Below are 17005 nucleotides of genomic sequence, written 5' to 3'. Positions count from 1 at the left end.
ACACTGCCCATTGTTTTCAAGTGTACGGTTAGCATTTCGAAGGAGATAATTCCACATACATATGTGGATAGTTACAAAGTTGAGAAAGAAACAACCCCACAGCTTAAAGACCTGCTTCATTTTGTTACTTATTCTGGACTGAACGCTTATGGAAAATATACCCTACATTATCAGTACTAATTACTATACACAAGAGGAATTATATATAATGAGTAACCATTACAAAGTATATATCAAACAGGTTTACACATTGGCCCATATATCAAAGTTTTTATTCTGCAGCAATTTTCTAAGAAAGGAAAATAAAAACACCAGTTGTTGTAACAAATCTACATATTTAAACCTACCTGTGAAACCTACCTCAGTTAATTTTTACTAGTTTTGCTGTAGCATTACTTTACTTACACACACAAAGAAATGCAAATTACAGCATGGAATAACATGTCTGGAAAACAGGAACTACTTGTTCTATGATGTAATGAAACATCCCTTACCCATTCCACAGCTACCAGCAAAAGAGGTTTGTTGTTACAGGTATACCTCAAAATTAAGATTAGAATTGCTTCTCTGACCACCTATTTGAGTATTTGGCTGTTAATTTCTACTACTTTGATGTCATTCTGCCAATTGCTTATACTTGTGTAGTTCCCCTTCATTATCAGTACCTTCTAATGCAAAACCATTGTAGTGCCACTGTTTTGCCATTGAATATTCATTAGTAATGGATGTTTCCAAATTGTGTTTTTACACCATGTTAATACATTACTCAGCCAATACCACTATGCTTTCACACCATTAGTACACCAGTTATTTTAGTGAAACTACTGTGGAGACATCTAGTTATATATTAACTGGATCTTCATATTCGATAGCATTTTATATTTCCACGACACTTCATATGTATCCAATCAAGCTGTCTGCTATTTTCATCATATAATATAGGAACATGCAGGGGCGAGCTATGTGTGATTATAATCATGCTCCCCCATCTCCCCCTGGTGTTTACATGTTAACATTACTGAAAAATACTTACCAGAACAAGACTATTGTATTCTGGTACCTGCAGGCATTACGTTACACAGACAAAATGATCACATAATCTGCATGACGTTTGTTTCTAACTTTTAATTTGAACAATTTTTGTATCCAAATGGGAGGATTATTAACTGAGTGCCAATTTAAAAAAAATACTGTTTTGCTCAAAAACACTATATTTACCTTCAATATACTGTACTACAGTATGTAGTTTAGTAAACTACTTTATAGTGTAATGAATCTCCTCCTAGCTACTGATGAGTAGTACTGACATCAGCATACAACCTGTACAGTACTTGCCTCTCAACTACAAAGCTTGCTCTGCAGCTGAATGGTAAGATGTTTGTCTTTGAACTGTATGGTTTGCGGTTCATATGCAGCCCTTGCCTTTCCATTCAATTCAATGGGCTGAGCTGCTAATTCATTACAGAAAAAAGTTGGTAGTTTACAGAATGTCAGTCTTATTAGAGCTTTAATTTAACAGAGGTTTGGGACTGCAGAAGACCTTAATATGAAGATGACTTTACAGGACGTATTACTTTGGCTTCAATTGTGAGATGGCCTTAGAAAATAGATTTTACTGCATAGTATTTTATATGGGTAGTTATGGTAGATACAATATGTAAGCAATAAGGCACGACAGGGTGTGGATATTAGAGTATACCCCACACCCTAAAGTGCCTTATTGCGCTAATAAAATGGGTCAACTAACGAAATAACAATAAATAAATAAATAAATAATGTAAAAAACATGTTTTAATTATCAAAAAAGTATTTCTTTATTAAATATCCTTTCACCTCTGACCAAAAAAGAGTCCCTTAAATCTTAAAAAAATAAAACCTATTATTATTATTATTATTATTATTATTATTATTATTATTATTTTAATAAACATTGAACTGATTAAAAACAAGAAGCACTATTTACGGATGTTAAATTTAACACTTCCATTGAAATTGCAGTTTTGAAGATTTACAGGCCCTTTTCTTAAATGTTCATTCTGAACAGTAGGTGGAGCTGCAGCAAGAGACTTCAAGCAACATGGTGTTTAATTCATCCATCCATTAATTATCATTAACTGCTTACTCCTTTACAGGGTCACGGTGAGCCGGAGCCTAACCCGGCATACACAGGGCACGAGGTGAGACTACACCCTGGACGGGACACCAGTCCATCACACCACACACACACTTGGCAATTTAGAGTGACAAATCAACCTAGACAGCATGTCTTTGGACTGTGGGAGGAAACCGGAGTACCCAGAGAAAACTCACGCGAACACGGGGAGAACATGCAAACTCCACACAGGCTGGATTTGAACCCAGGACCCTGGCACTGTGAGGCAGCAGCGCTAACCACTACGCCACCGTGCTGCCCCGTGTTTGATTCATTGTCGTCGTTATCTGAGGAAGTGCAGCTGGACAACCACGGTTGTGTAGTGTTTATTTAAATCACTTTTTTCCACATCAAGCAATATGTTTTCTTGTAATCCGGCACAGGACAAAAAAAAAAAAAAAAAAAAAAAAGCTTAGAAGACATTTGCGCAGCATGTAACTTTTTTTCCCCCCTTAAAGTTTTTGTACAGTTTAGATATATATATATATATATATATATATATATATATATATATATATATATATATATATATATATATTATATTTAATAACCAAGCAAAGGACATTTACCACTATAGCAGAAATAAGATAAGCTAGACACATCATTGTACACCCAGGATGAAAACTAATAAACAAACCCATGACAAAATAAAAGCATTCACAAAATTACAGGTCACATACTTTCAACCAAGTGTTTCTGATCACAAAAATAGCTGTACAGTCCTCATTGAGGGCAAAATACTCACAAGAAATGTCCAGAAAAGGGAAGAAGAACAAAAAAAAGATTATACATGAATGATCTGTCAGTACACAAGACACAGTTTTCCCAAATGTTACACCAAGAGAACAACACTGTATGGTCCAATAATATTTCAAAATTGTGCTTCCCTGTTATTAAAAATACAACTGGCATTGTACTGACCAAAGTAAGGTCCCCTCTGAAATTAACCAATGATGGTTCTACGTATTGGTCCTTTTGAGACAGACTTCAAAATCTTTTCCCCAGAAACAGTGAAAAAAAAACACTTACGTTAAAACATTTTAAATCAACCCTCAACCTTCTACAAACCAAATAATCCTGGTTTTCCATTGGTCCTTTTCCACCTTGTATCGTTGAAAATGCACTATACTAATAATAATGACTATGTACAAACTGAAATGTAAATGTGAAACACACAATATGACTTCTGAGTGGGCCAAACACTGGCATTCACATTGCCTTTAAGAGAAATACAATAAGGAAATTACAGTAGCCATTAGCGATCATATGTGCTTTGTATATTTTAATTTAATTAAAGGGAAAGGGGATTTAGACATACTATGTGAATTTGGTTGCCCAGTCCTACGTCTAATGGCTAATAAGTAACTGTAAACAACTGCAGTTTCAGAGCCTCAGTTTAAAAAGATAATAACTTAGATGGTATACTGTTTGGCAACCGATAGTGCCTTCTCAAATTCAGCTTGCTGTAACTGCAATGGTTCATCTCACTGCTTTAATACCCACATTGGAGCGTTATTCCTTTTATTAGATGGTTGATTGGGCTACCGAGCCATATGTATCCTGACTTGGTATATATTGCAGCTAAACGACCAGACCCTTTCTCTGTTTAAATAAGAAGATTAAATTTAAGATTTGAGCAACCAATTGTGGAGGCAGGGAGTCAGCACCGATAATGTAGTCAAAGCAGCAGCATGGTTGCAACAGGGTCGGTGCTCAGGAAGCATCTTTACTGCTTAGTGGGGCAGGGGGACCAGGATATCCACATAGTTGATGGGGAAGAATCCCGACTGGCCCTGTAGCATCCCCTCGTACCAGTTGTCGTCAATCTGATTAGTCAGGGTAATAATATCGCCTTCCTTAAAGCCCAGCTCGCCCTCATTCTCTGGGTCAAAGTCATACAGAGACCGGCAGCAAGGCTGGTCCATTGGGGCTAGAGAGAGAGGAATAACATGCAACAGTCAGGCACAGGGGTTGCACCTTTAGGGCACAATGAGCCAATTGAAGAATACCATGGCCCTTATTATGAAGTAAAGTCACATTTTCAGTGAGGAAGTTAGATAAGTAAACTATCTGAAACGAAGGGCAGTGGGTGTCCCCCGATCCCACGACCAAGCCAATTGGCTCTATATATGGATGCTCTACAGTGTATTTCAACATGCTAGTTTGAGATCAACTGGGGCCTAGCTTGCAGGGTGAAACACATGAAACAGTCCCTGCTATTTTTGCCACACTGCAGAAGCCAATTAAACACTCCCTGAGGAATCCCCAGCAAAGACAAGTCAAGTAAACTTTGGACTGTAAGACTCATCCTGCACACTACACAGTGGCTTTACCAGGCACCCCCAAAAACTGTTTTTGACAGTAGTCTAACAGCTTTTTCATTCATCTATGTTGCTTCTTGCTAGTCTTGAAAATTACAAATACAACTTTGTACTTGTACTTGTTTCAAAATACGATAACCAATCAGAGTGCACTGTCCTGACAGGAATTTCGTGTTACCTTTGTAAGGACAGCGTAATCTCATTGCGATGCACACAATTGTTTTTCTTTCTTACAGGTTAGTAACACAATAACAACAACTTTGCGTAGCTCTAAAAAAGTTTTTTTCTTAACTTTTCTTAAACAGCTAAACCTACTGTAGTCAGTTATGTCGTTATATAACTTAATTGCAGACATGATAAAGCTATAAAAATGTTCTTGAAAAACTACCTGGTGACTTTGCAGTTCCACTGTTAGTTATTGCTCCATTCTGGTCCTCACTTGGTGTGAACTCTATGACCAAACGAGGTTTGGGGACGTACTCTCTCCTCGGCTTAGCAGAGGCCTCTCTTATTCTACATGAGAAAGAGCCATCAAGTCAAATGTTATTTTTTATTTTGGTTTGAGGTTTTAAAATGTATACCCCCTAGACATGTATTTTCAAAAATCAGTAATGTATTTGACATAAGTGCTATAAAGTTACACAATTCTGTTTGTGTTTACTTAACATTTACACTTTGAAACGTGTACAGGGTTTGATTATTTTAGAACAGGGTTTCCCCCTCCGCCCCTGTGTTATTTTGTATTTGATTATTATTATTGTATTATGATTCAGTGTATTTATATGACGGCGAAGCACCGCGTATTTTGTTATTGTTTTGTTTATAGAAGTGACGGCGTAGCCGTTTGTTTGTTATTATTTAGTAGCGTGGATAGGAAGCCCCATCCACACAGTATTTAGAAAACTCGTGCAGAAGGTGGCCATCTCCCGAATTAATTAGGTGATTTAATTTGTTGCTAATTGGGAGATGGTCACCTGTATAAAAAGCCTGCAGCTCTCCAGCTTGGGGTGGGTGTACGAGAGGAGCGGAGAGAGAGAGAGAGAAAAGAGAGAGAGAGAGAGAGAGAGAGAGAGGAGAAGAGGAGAGAGAGAGAGAGAGAAAGAGGAACAGTAAAGGCAATCTGCCCAGCCTGACCTGTGTTTTATTTATTTTGTGTTCGAGATTTGTTTTGTTTACTTGTTTTATTTTGCTCTGTGAGCAAGTGTTTTTTTGTTAAAACCTTTTATTTATTTTTGTATTTAAATAAAACGGCGGCCAGCCGCGTCTTTATTATTTGAAAACTGCAGTGCCTGGTGTCAGTTTGTTTTAGTTCCTGCTTCTGTCTGACGTCAGACGACTCCGCCACCTTGTCACACATGTATTCTGGTATCTGTGGATATTTAATAATCAGAGACTACAGTATGGGTTACTCCTGATGAACTGACCTCTCCTCTATCTTGCTGGACAGCTGTTGAAGGATCTCCGTGGCCTGCCTGTGGTACTCCACCTGCGCCTGCACCAGAGCCGCCAGCTGGCTGACCTGTTCAATCTGCTGTGAAAACCCAAGATGTGCAATTGTTACGTACAGTCGTTTGTTGGTTTTTTAACTCCCCATTTAACAACAGCTTTCTGTTTCTCATCATTTTAATTTTCTCATCATTTTAAAGCTTTAGCTAATGCTTAACCAAGAAGACAGAAATACCCTTTGATTGAGCCAGTTTGCTAATGTATGCGATTGCTTCAGTGTTCCTCCCACCCTTTGCAGTCCATGCCACATTACTTATTTATTTAGTTGTTTTTAATCTTTTACTCTTCAGAATCTTGTTTACAAGGGCAGAAGGTACACACATTCCAGTCACAGTCTTCATACGATACATAGAAAATATCATACAAACTGATATCTACGTCATGAGATGTCAGAGCAGCAGCCTATGTGTGGTTCAGACTTTCAGAATGGAGAAAATCAGCTTGTTTCTTACACAGGACCAGATATTGTAGGTTTTATAATGTATAGTTAGATAAGAAAACTATCTGAAGACATTTCAAATGGCTGTATCCCATCAATATCAGGGTCAGCTATATATAATAATTATACATTTACAAATGTGTATTTAACATACACCTCAAACAAAGAAATAACAAATGAACAACATTCACATCTAAATATTGCAAAGACAATCATTTATTTTGTAATTCAGTGGTGTTTCTACGTGGTGTGGTGCGTTCTACGGAGCACGTTCTTAAAAGAGAAATATGTACAGTACCACTGAAATATCAGTCAAGTACAAAGACTAATCAAGTCAAAGCTGTCCTTCACAGGGTAGTAATAGCACAAGCACTGGCAGTGTATGTTTCCTCACATTGACAGGCAAGCATGCTTCAGGTCAGTCCTTTTGGGGATGATGGAGCATTTTAGTCTCCTTGCCAACCCAATTCTTTGCTTCCGCTTTTTGAGAAAACATGTTGGCAGTGACTAATTTAGTGATGCTTTTGTTTTCAGGACTGCTGTTACTTTTTTTAAAATAAAATATAAAATTAATGAGGCAACACATGCAGCTAGAATAAACAGGGTTCTTACATCACTTTCTATCAAATTAAACATGCTTTGCTCTGCGATCTCTTTTGACTCGTCAAACTTTTCCAGGGCTTGCTTAATCTCGTCATCTTGAAGCTTGCCTTGCCTCTTCTTCTTGTAGTCAAAGTCTAAACGGCGACCCTCTAACTTCTTCAAGTGGTGCTAAAAAACAAGAAAACACATCAGTGTCAGTTTTAAATTGAGTACACAGTACATATACTCCCCACCCCCCCTTTCAGAAGTACTAAAAAGATAGTTTGGTGTGTTTTGTATGTGTTTTGTCTGATTTTACAGACCTGTACCAAGCAGTCACTGTTCGTGATTTTCAATTTAGTTTGATTTACTAGAAGTTAAACCAGGTCTGTCTCACTCACTTATGCTTACATTTTACACAGTTTTGTAAAATAACTACCACAAATTGTTCCTGTACACATGATCAAACTTGACCTAGAATCATAGAATGCAGTTGTGTACCAAGTTTGAAGCCAATATCTTTTGGATAATAAATAATAATAATAATAATAATAATAATAATAATAATAATAATAATAATAATAATTAGGTTATTAATGATCAAAGATCAAAGCTTTTAATTACCTGTATCTCCTTTAAGTCTTTGTCGTGAAGGATCTGCAAGGGGTCAATGAAGTTCTGCTTTACCTCCATATCCAGAGCATCTTTCACTTCAGCAAGTTCCCTCATGGCATCACCAGCATCGATGAGAGCTAAGCCTGGAAAGCAGTCAAAGGTAAACCTCCCATACCTATAGCTCAGATTGGTAATCTGTTCTTCTGTTGATGTGCCTGCTCAAATGCTGCTTTTGTTAAGCACACAAATATATTGCACACCGTGACCAAAATGTACCCCAAAAACTTACAGTTTACTTATCTAACAGTTATCACAGAGATATGTGTCAGTCAGAATCTGGGGGGTGCAAATAGTCTAGATACACTTGAAATTAGTAAGGGGTTCTCAACAAGTCTGTGGACAATAGTTCACAATAAAACAACCAAAAACATTTGCTGCTTGTGAGAGACCCAGGCTTCAATGGCAGGGATGTTCAGGTCAGTATTGACCTAGCAGAGCTGTGAAGGGTAGTCAGTCTTTCATCTGCACTAAATTCACAAATTCACAAATAGTAAATAAATAAAATGAGGACTGGCTGTCCTTTAACATAAGTGGAACCATTTACTGTATATTTAAAAAGAAAATTAGTATTACAAGTTTTGATTTATTGAGGAACATTCTGTGTTCATCCATAACTATAACACACTGTAGTTAGGGTGACCAGACGTCCCGGCTTAGCCAGGACAGTCCCAGCTTTCCATCAGAGGTCCCGGGGTCCCGACATTATGCTCAAAATCTTTTAAAAGTCCCGATTTTCAACCACTTCATGTAGCATGACACACTCTAAATACCTTTTGTCAAAATAACGTAAACAACCACTTTTAGTTTATGGCACCTGCAGTGAAAACAAAATAAAAAAAAAAAGGTACTTACTAATCAAGAACATGATTTCAAGAGTGATTAACACAGACATACGTGCTTATTCCTCAGTGCGCCATGCATTTTCATTTAGTTTATATTCAATATGAATCTATAATTTTGTGTAATATGGTAATTTCATAGCTGCTCAGTTCTAGTAGGATTTGGCCCTCACACTAGGCAGAGCAGTGAATGGTTGCAAGCACCCAAATCCACCAGGTTAAACCACATCAACAACATCAACAAATAGAGCCTGACGCAGTGAGTAAAAAACAAAAGAAATGCTAAAATGTAAATGTAGTTTTAATGATTTTTTATTATTATTATTATTATTATTATTAATAACCCAATATAAAAGTTGCAATACGTATATGACACATGGGTAGTATTTTCAAAAGTTAGTAAATGTTAACTCCAGTGTTAATCAAGAAATCGGTATGTAGCATTGATTTTGGCATTTTCAAGTGGCCGTTTTGCCTATCCCGTTATTAAATAATCATCCTAATGTGATTTCCGAAATTGTTGATTTACAATGTTAATATCTTAACGAGCAGTGCTTCTTGTGACTATTTATTTTGTTTGTGTGGGAATTTAAAAGCAAATCCGTATTAATTGTCATAATTTATAAGGACTTAATTTGCACTTGAAAAAGGAGGGTTTTAATTAATGAAACAGTATATAACTCACCTTGAACAGAAATTTAACAGACTATGGCTGACGATACAGAGAGAGAGAGAGAGAGAGAGAGTGTGTACAGGACCAGAGTTCATTTTTTACAGACAACCTAGATAATTCAATATTTGTAGTTATGAAAATATTTTAGCCTTTTCTATACTTGTGGTTATGAAGGAGATTTATTCACTTGTTTTAACCATTTGTAACCTTATGAAACGTTTGTTGTATTGCTAAAATGATATACCGTTATTTGCACGAAGTGTAACGTTACTACCAATAAATTATCAATGCAACAGAAGCATATTTGAATTCCAAATACATACATTATATGACAGCTGACCTCTACTGTAGATTTTATTTGAATTATACAACTGAAATCTTGGTATAGAATACGGCATATTAGATATTACAATAAAGTTTCCTTAGGTGATTGTGGATTTGCAATAAGTCCTTGGCTTTTAACACCTGTGTCTTATCCACACAAAAACAAAGAACAGGCGTCAAGGACACACAGATCCACTAGGAATGTGATCGAGATCATTGACATGGACTTTGCCTAAACGTACTTAATGTTGTTAGACTCCCCCAGCACTTTATGTACAACGCACTTGCCGATTCTTCCCTGAGCAACATCCGAAGAATCCGACCCTTCCTCACCAACTATGCTACCCAGCTCCTGGTCCAGGCCCTGGTACTCTCCCGCCTAGACTACTGCAACTACTGCAACTCCCTCCTCGCTGGCCTCCTGTAGAACTCCTCTGTTTGTATCCTGGGACACTATCACCCTTCATTTAAATGTGCTTTATTTTGCTCTTATCTGCCCCCTATTTTACTGCATTTAATCCTGTACTTCAGAATACTGTAATCTGCCAAGTGTTTAACCTGTAGTATTTTGTATTTAATCATATCCTGATGCAACTATCACTATTTAATCATATCCTGATGTAACTATCACTATTATCTGCTGTATTATTGAATTGTGGTTTGTCACACTTGAACAAAAGTTATTGTATTTATCTTGCTCTTATTGTATTACTTGTATTGTAACGCTTGAAATGTATTTGCTTACGATTGTAAGTCGCCCTGGATAAGGGCGTCTGCTAAGAAATAAATAATAATAAATAATAATGTACACTTTCACCTTCACACGTTTGTATGCATATAAAATGTTCTTATAATACTGTAAGTGTTCGGTGGCTACTTCTAATCATGTTGAGTTTATCACGTGATTTTAAAAGCTTAATAAATATATAATGAGGTGTTACATACATGGTATACACATATAATAACTAACAACTACAAACACCAATGACACTTCAAACGTATGTATTTATATCCTACAATCGTACATACTAAAATACACACAAAAGTAGATGTCAACATAAGAAAATAAATTCCAACCAATATACATAGATGGCTTACAGTATATTTTTTCTTTTTAGCCAAAAAAATATTGTAAAATTCACATTAAAAGAGTTGTATATAATAAGCTGTGGCAAAATATCCCCCCAAATGAGGGTAAATGACTAGTGGGGTTTAATTTTTGTTTATGTATTTATTTATTTTAATCTGTGTCATTCGATTTTTACCCACACACATTTTATATGTGAAGTGTTCTAAATAAATGTACATGCTGCATGACAAAATGCACAATTTTAAATGAAGTTTACAAATTATGCACAACATAGATATTTGCATTATTTTTTATTTCCATTTGGCTGCTGCTCGCTAGTGCGAGAGCCGTCTCCCTGAACGCTAGTAGTTTCCAAAACAGTGAATTATGCTTCCATTCATTTTTCTTGATCTCGTTAACATGTGTTTTGATTAACGAGTTCCCCTTATCAAGTCGTTGAGACAGGAAGTGATGTAGGTGACCTGCAACAATTAAGCTTTTTAATGAGAAGTGTGTTCATTAACAAGCTCATCAACTCAATTTCAAAGCATTAACAGATTGATTTAATTAACACATTTTGTTTGAAAATCACGTGCTACTAAAGCTTTCGTTACTATACCACGAGTTCAATACATTAACACAGTTTTTTGAAAATCCTGTCCAATATGTCTACTTAAACTAATTAGCTAATTAGCTGCTTAAGAAAAGTGAGAGGATGGCTATTTAAATAACCATTAAAATAAGCTATATTTAAATGGTTTAATAAGTCTTTAATTCTTTAAGAATGTGTCCCGGTTTTGAGCTTTGAAAATCTGGTTGCCCTAACTATAGTAAGATATAAAACATACTGACAGAAATTCTTTATCTGAATTTGTATTTCTTCAAAATTAGCAGCAATCTCAAACATGGCCACAGGATGGTGTGGGTGTTTAGAGAAGCAGAGACTTTGTTCTCTAAGGAAAAGGAGCCTTACCCTCAGTATACAGAGCATACTGAGATGGAGTCTTTGGGTTAATATTTTACTCAATCTTATGTAGGGCAAGATACAAAGCTGGCAATAACATCACAGTGAGGTAAGTGTTGTTTGTCGAACCTGAAGCATAATTTTTGTAACAAAGCATGCAAGTTTTATGACATGGACCAAGATAAGCAGGCAGCTAAACATCTCCCTCCTGGCCTGTGTTCATAAATATTGTACAGGCCTTTAGACAATGTAACGGCCACAAATCTAATAAACAAATGGATAAAGCTTGACTACACTCCCTGTGTATGTCTGTCACAAAGACGGCCGGAGTGGGTGGCGTCAGACCAGAAACAGGAACACAAACGACAGAGATGTGGAGTTTGGTTAAGCTGAGCGCGTGATTGCGCTCAGCATTTAATAAACAGAAAATAAAAGGTTTTAAACACAAAAACACGGGACACGGCACTACACGCCAAAATAAACAGACAAACAAAACGAACTACACAGACAAACACGGTGAGCTTCTTTTACTATTATTACTTTTACAATACCCTCCGTCTCCTAACCCGTTCTCCACTCACCGAACACCAACCCCCAGTGAGTGAAAACATGCAGCTTTTATGCAGTTGTACCGAGATTCGATTGCTAGTCAATCATTCAATTGGAATCTCGGTACAACTGCACGTGAATTAATTAAAGTGCAATTCCCCGTGCTCACATACTATTACTTTTTACTTGCACGTGATGTGATGTGCCATCCCCGTGCCTAACTACAAATATACAATTTACACACACGTGAAACACAGACCGCTTATATCCCGTGTACCAATGCCTATACACCAACATTTACACACAACACGTAACATATAACATACACGGGGGGGCACTTTGCCACAATGTCTAACATGGCATAATATGATATTGTTTTGGTAAAAACACATATTGCAAACCAAGATTATATTTGAAAGCAACATGAAGCTGCTATTTCAATGACTTCCAACTGGTAACACAGCACTGCTGAAAGACTGTGTTTCAACTTGAATTCCTTGTTAATAACAGACTTGACAAGAAGCTATGAGAAAAGTAATTACAAAATATCCTTATATTGCTTCAAAAATATACTGTTTGCATATGTATTGACTTAAAACTGTATAATTTGAGACCTACTATACATAAGGAATAGCAAAACACTAAAGATAGGAACCAATTATTTACATATGCACATACCCCTTTATTTTTGTTATTTTGTTCTACTTTGCTGGACTTTATATGCAAATCACTGTTTGACATGTGGAAGCAAGTGAAGTGAGTGCTGGCTTCTCCCTCTGGCTGCCAGTCTCCACTGTCACCTGGCTGAAGCATTCTGTCAGGCATTGGGTTGAATTCTCAAAACTGTTTATACCGAATTGCCAATAGAAAAAAAAAATCAGAAAGGAGAAAAACACCCAATAAAGTTACCAAATAAGGTATAAACAACTAAGACTTTTAACTTAAACACTTGTGAGTATTAAGTTGTTTCTTTTCCTTATAGAATTGTAATGGTGTTTTTTTTTCTCTCTTTAGATACAAATTGCGCTAACAGATTTGAGAATCTAGCCCACTCTGTTAAACAACACATTGTGAAACAAACAAAAAATACACAAAATACTGCAAATTGAACTGAAAAAAAAACTATACTTAAACCACCATAAAAACATACAAAACAACACTAACAAATCCATATTAGAATATTCCTGCTACCAAACTATAACTAGGCTTGCTACTATTCGATTTATATTTTTTTGCCAAATCGACGATTAACATTGACGTTTATTTTAGAGAGAATTTACTGGGGTTTTTTTTTTTTCAATCTTTATTTTTCAATTCAAGGAGAGAATGGGTGAAACTGACCTTTATGCTTTAAAAAAAAAACACAGACTTTTTATGCCATTGAGAAACGTCTCATTTAGTGAAACCCCTTTATCATATTCAACATGCAACAAAACCATGGTTACCAACATTCTAATTGAAATAATGTTTGGTCACAGCTGAGCTATACCTTGTAAAGATAAAGATCCTACACAAATTTAAAAATGGTCTCCAATAAACCGTAGAAAACGCAGCATACACATACTTTTATAGCATAACTTTACGAGTAAAAATATGAACAGAACTAACTTGCACTTATTATTCGGAGTCTGAGCTCCCTCTCTCTGGCTTTACCACAGCCGGACTCACAGTCACTGGAAGCCAAGGCAGACGGGCACGCTTTGTCCTGCCGCGGAGACTTCAGCCGTCGTTCAGGGTATTGTGCACAATACTCATTAAGTGTTTTCCTCTTGCGCACCATTTTCAAATCAAACTAGTAACTGTCACCATATACCTATAGCAAAAGCCTACCTACACCTTAACCTGCTAATTTCAAAGTAGGTGCTTTGAATGACAAGCGCTGTAGCTGGCAAATGAAAGTGCACAGTGGTTACAGGTCTTGATGATTGACAGTCATTTAAACGAATGAGAGCATTCTAGCACTGCTTCAGTCATCAAGATCTGTCAGAACAGGGTGAAAGTGACAATGAAACTACAGTACTAACAGATGACTGACAGCGACCCCTCGTCATTCAGAGTGGAACAGAGATGGGACAGACAGTAAGTATAAAAACTACACAAACTAGAGATGATTTCTAAATTATTATTTTTGGTAAGAAAATAAAAAAAAAATAGCGAGTGGTTTTACCAATGTTTATCCTATATACATTTATTTCAGTCAAACTCATATTTTTGGGGAATTTGACGTTTAACGAGCTTTACAGATTAATATCAAAAAGTAGCAAGCCTAAAGAAACCACCAATTTTATCCTGCTTGTAAGCTCAGTAGGGATTTATTTTGGAGGACTCTTAACACATTCTCTAAATAGCACAGCACATTTTTTAATGATGTTGTACAACGGTAATGTTTTAAAGACCAGTTCAAGCAGTGATACAATGCAGTGCAAATAAAGATGCATCTGTTCCCTTGCATTATTAAACTCCAAACTGCTTCTAGGGCACTCATTTTTAGAAAGCATGAGGAGAGCAATGGTCCAACATTTTAAGTGCATCAAACCTTAGGAATGCTGGACACATCATGCTTCAACTGGTTTCCAAGGTTACCCCGCCAGCTAATCACAGCTCCAGATACACTCTGGGGAGCAGGCCTGTCCTATGTTTGACCCAGTGGTGTGAATGCAAGATGTGGCACTTAAAATTATAAAAGAATGGCGTGTTGGGTGTGTTTTTTTTTTTTTTTTTAATCCTGACATTCTATATATATATATGAAGACTTGTCAGAATCATAAGTATGCTATAGTTATCACACTTAGGGTATCATGATGGTATGACACATAGAGTAATTATCTTTACATTTTCGCTTACCGAAACTTGACTCCTCCCCAAGTTCTCTTCCGAATTTCTGCATGGATTCTCCCAGCAAGGCCTCGGCCTGAGGATATCCAGGACCTTTCTCCTGACCCCGGATCTTGGACATGGTATTGGTCATGCTCAGCTTGGCTCTAGAGGCTAGAAGAGAAGAACTTTTTTTTAAAATATGGACTTCACTTCAGTGGGCACATTATATTTACTTGTAGGCTAATGAATCACATATACTAACCCATTCAGAACATTTGCTGGAAAAACAAAAGATATACCTTATGGAGATGTACAACTATCTCTTATAAAGGAAACTATTAGGATGAGCACCAAATTAATGGAGAGGAAACTAGCCCAGGATTGAAAGTTGAAATCCCCACCATGGGAGATTACATTTGGAGGGTGTGGCAGGGCAGGGCCCTGCCTGTAAATAAATAACATTGTTTTGTGGTGTTTTGGTGGTAGTTGGCAGGGACGGTGTTAACTTCCTATCCCTGCCAAAATACATGTGAGAATGTGTCTGGGGCTAATTGAATAATTGATGATAATTAGGCTCCAGCCATACGGTATAAAAAAGGGGAGAAAATCCTTTGTTTGGCGAGTACAGTTTGTTGATGTGGTGCTGTATGGTTTGCGTGATAAAGTTCAGTGAAGGCTCTGCCCAGCCTGAACAGTTTTGTTTTTGTTTAAACCTTTGTTTTGGCCCTTGAGCTGGTTTATTTTGTTCTTGTTTGTGGTGTGCAAGACCTGTTTTTGTTTAACTTCTTATTTTTGTGTTTAATTAATGTGTAGCTGTGCTTAAACTGCAGCTTCTTTGCCTCTGAGTCTCCTTGCCTGCTGATACCATCTGGGCCTGCAATGCTACCCTGTCACAGAGAAGCATAATGGTTTAGGCTTTAGAGAGGGATGATTGTGAGGTAGTGAGATTGGTTAGAATATTAGGGTTGCCTCAGGGCATAATGCTTTACCTATGGGCTTCAGTGAAGAGTGCAATGCTAATATACTTCCTCACCTCCTTTCCTGAGAAGCAGGTTTTAAAAGTGTTTTCAGAAATAGTTTTTTTGTAGGTCTCAATATACGCAGAATCAGCAATAAAGAGCACACATAATAGGATATTAACAGGTATGAAACAGTCAATTTAAGTAAGGGAATGTTTCTACTGTTACTCTGTTGTATTAAATTACACATGAGAGGATGTGCCTTTAAGTTTCAGGTGTTCTTACTTTTGATTTATGGATGAGATTCATGATTAACACATTAAATAGTCTCGGAGGCCCATGAGTTATTCATGATTAGAAAGCTGGGTATAAGCCTTCTTCATTATCAGTCGGTACCCCTTTTTCTACGCACTGACAGTTTGTGTAATTTAATGTGAAGTATAAAATAGTAACTGGTGACTTGCTGTCTTCACTGGCCTTGAAAACAAGCTGGCTGTGACAACGCAATGTTGGTTGTCTCAATGTTCTTTACTGAAAAGAAAACACTACTCGTGTGGAAAACCAATATACATCGAACATGTAAAACATTGTTCTTGCATGTCTGCAATGGTGAATTTCATAAGGGGTATATCAAATTATGTCTTGAGAGAACTGAATAACTTTAACATATTCAACTGCTAGGTTTTTTTTTTTCAGGATTTCATTTTGGAATCTATCTTGTATCGATTCAAATCTAATGACAAGGTGAATTGCACTGTTCCAAATGAAGAAAAGAAGATCCAGAATTCAGCTGTTTTATTCAGGTTTAAATACTTTCTTTGTGTCACACTTTACTTGCTATATAAACATAATTCTAAACACTCATGGAGTGCTGTAGTCATTTTACTCAAGAGGCTTGGCGTTTGTGGTGTATCCCTACAGTATATATACGGGAAGTAAAAATGTGTAACAAGTTTTTGGTAAATTTTCAAAGCTTTTTTTCTCCAACAAAGTTACCAAAGTAGACTATGATGGAGCTAGTTGTCCCCTGTCAGAAAATAGGTTGGCCCCCAAATATAGAATGAGAGAAAAAAGCTTTTTTTTTCTTAATCCCTGTAGATTAAGCTCTCATGTCCCTATTGACTCGAAACTCAGAT

At 36.7% G+C, this 17005-nt stretch overlaps 1 protein-coding gene across 2 annotated transcripts in view; it reads right to left on the bottom strand.

The window, feature by feature from the left end:
• Positions 1 to 2674: 2674 nt before the first annotated feature.
• Positions 2675 to 17005, bottom strand: part of LOC117408811 (endophilin-A1-like) — a 54928-nt gene continuing 40597 nt past the window's right edge. For both annotated transcript variants that reach the window (XM_034014138.3, XM_059002024.1), the window contains exons 4-9: positions 14938 to 15081; positions 7625 to 7758; positions 7031 to 7189; positions 5898 to 6004; positions 4862 to 4986; positions 2675 to 4082 (exon numbers count right to left, since the gene is read on the bottom strand). In XM_034014138.3, coding sequence (XP_033870029.1) covers positions 3886 to 4082; positions 4862 to 4986; positions 5898 to 6004; positions 7031 to 7189; positions 7625 to 7758; positions 14938 to 15081 — 866 coding nt within the window. In that variant the 3' untranslated portion in view covers positions 2675 to 3885. The remainder of the gene's footprint in view (positions 4083 to 4861; positions 4987 to 5897; positions 6005 to 7030; positions 7190 to 7624; positions 7759 to 14937; positions 15082 to 17005) is intronic.

Source organism: Acipenser ruthenus, chromosome 2 (genome assembly GCF_902713425.1).
Source record: "Acipenser ruthenus chromosome 2, fAciRut3.2 maternal haplotype, whole genome shotgun sequence".
NCBI classification, from domain to species: domain Eukaryota; kingdom Metazoa; phylum Chordata; class Actinopteri; order Acipenseriformes; family Acipenseridae; genus Acipenser; species Acipenser ruthenus.
Note: the sequence above shows the minus strand (reverse complement) of the source record. Positions and strands in the feature narration are given on the sequence as shown.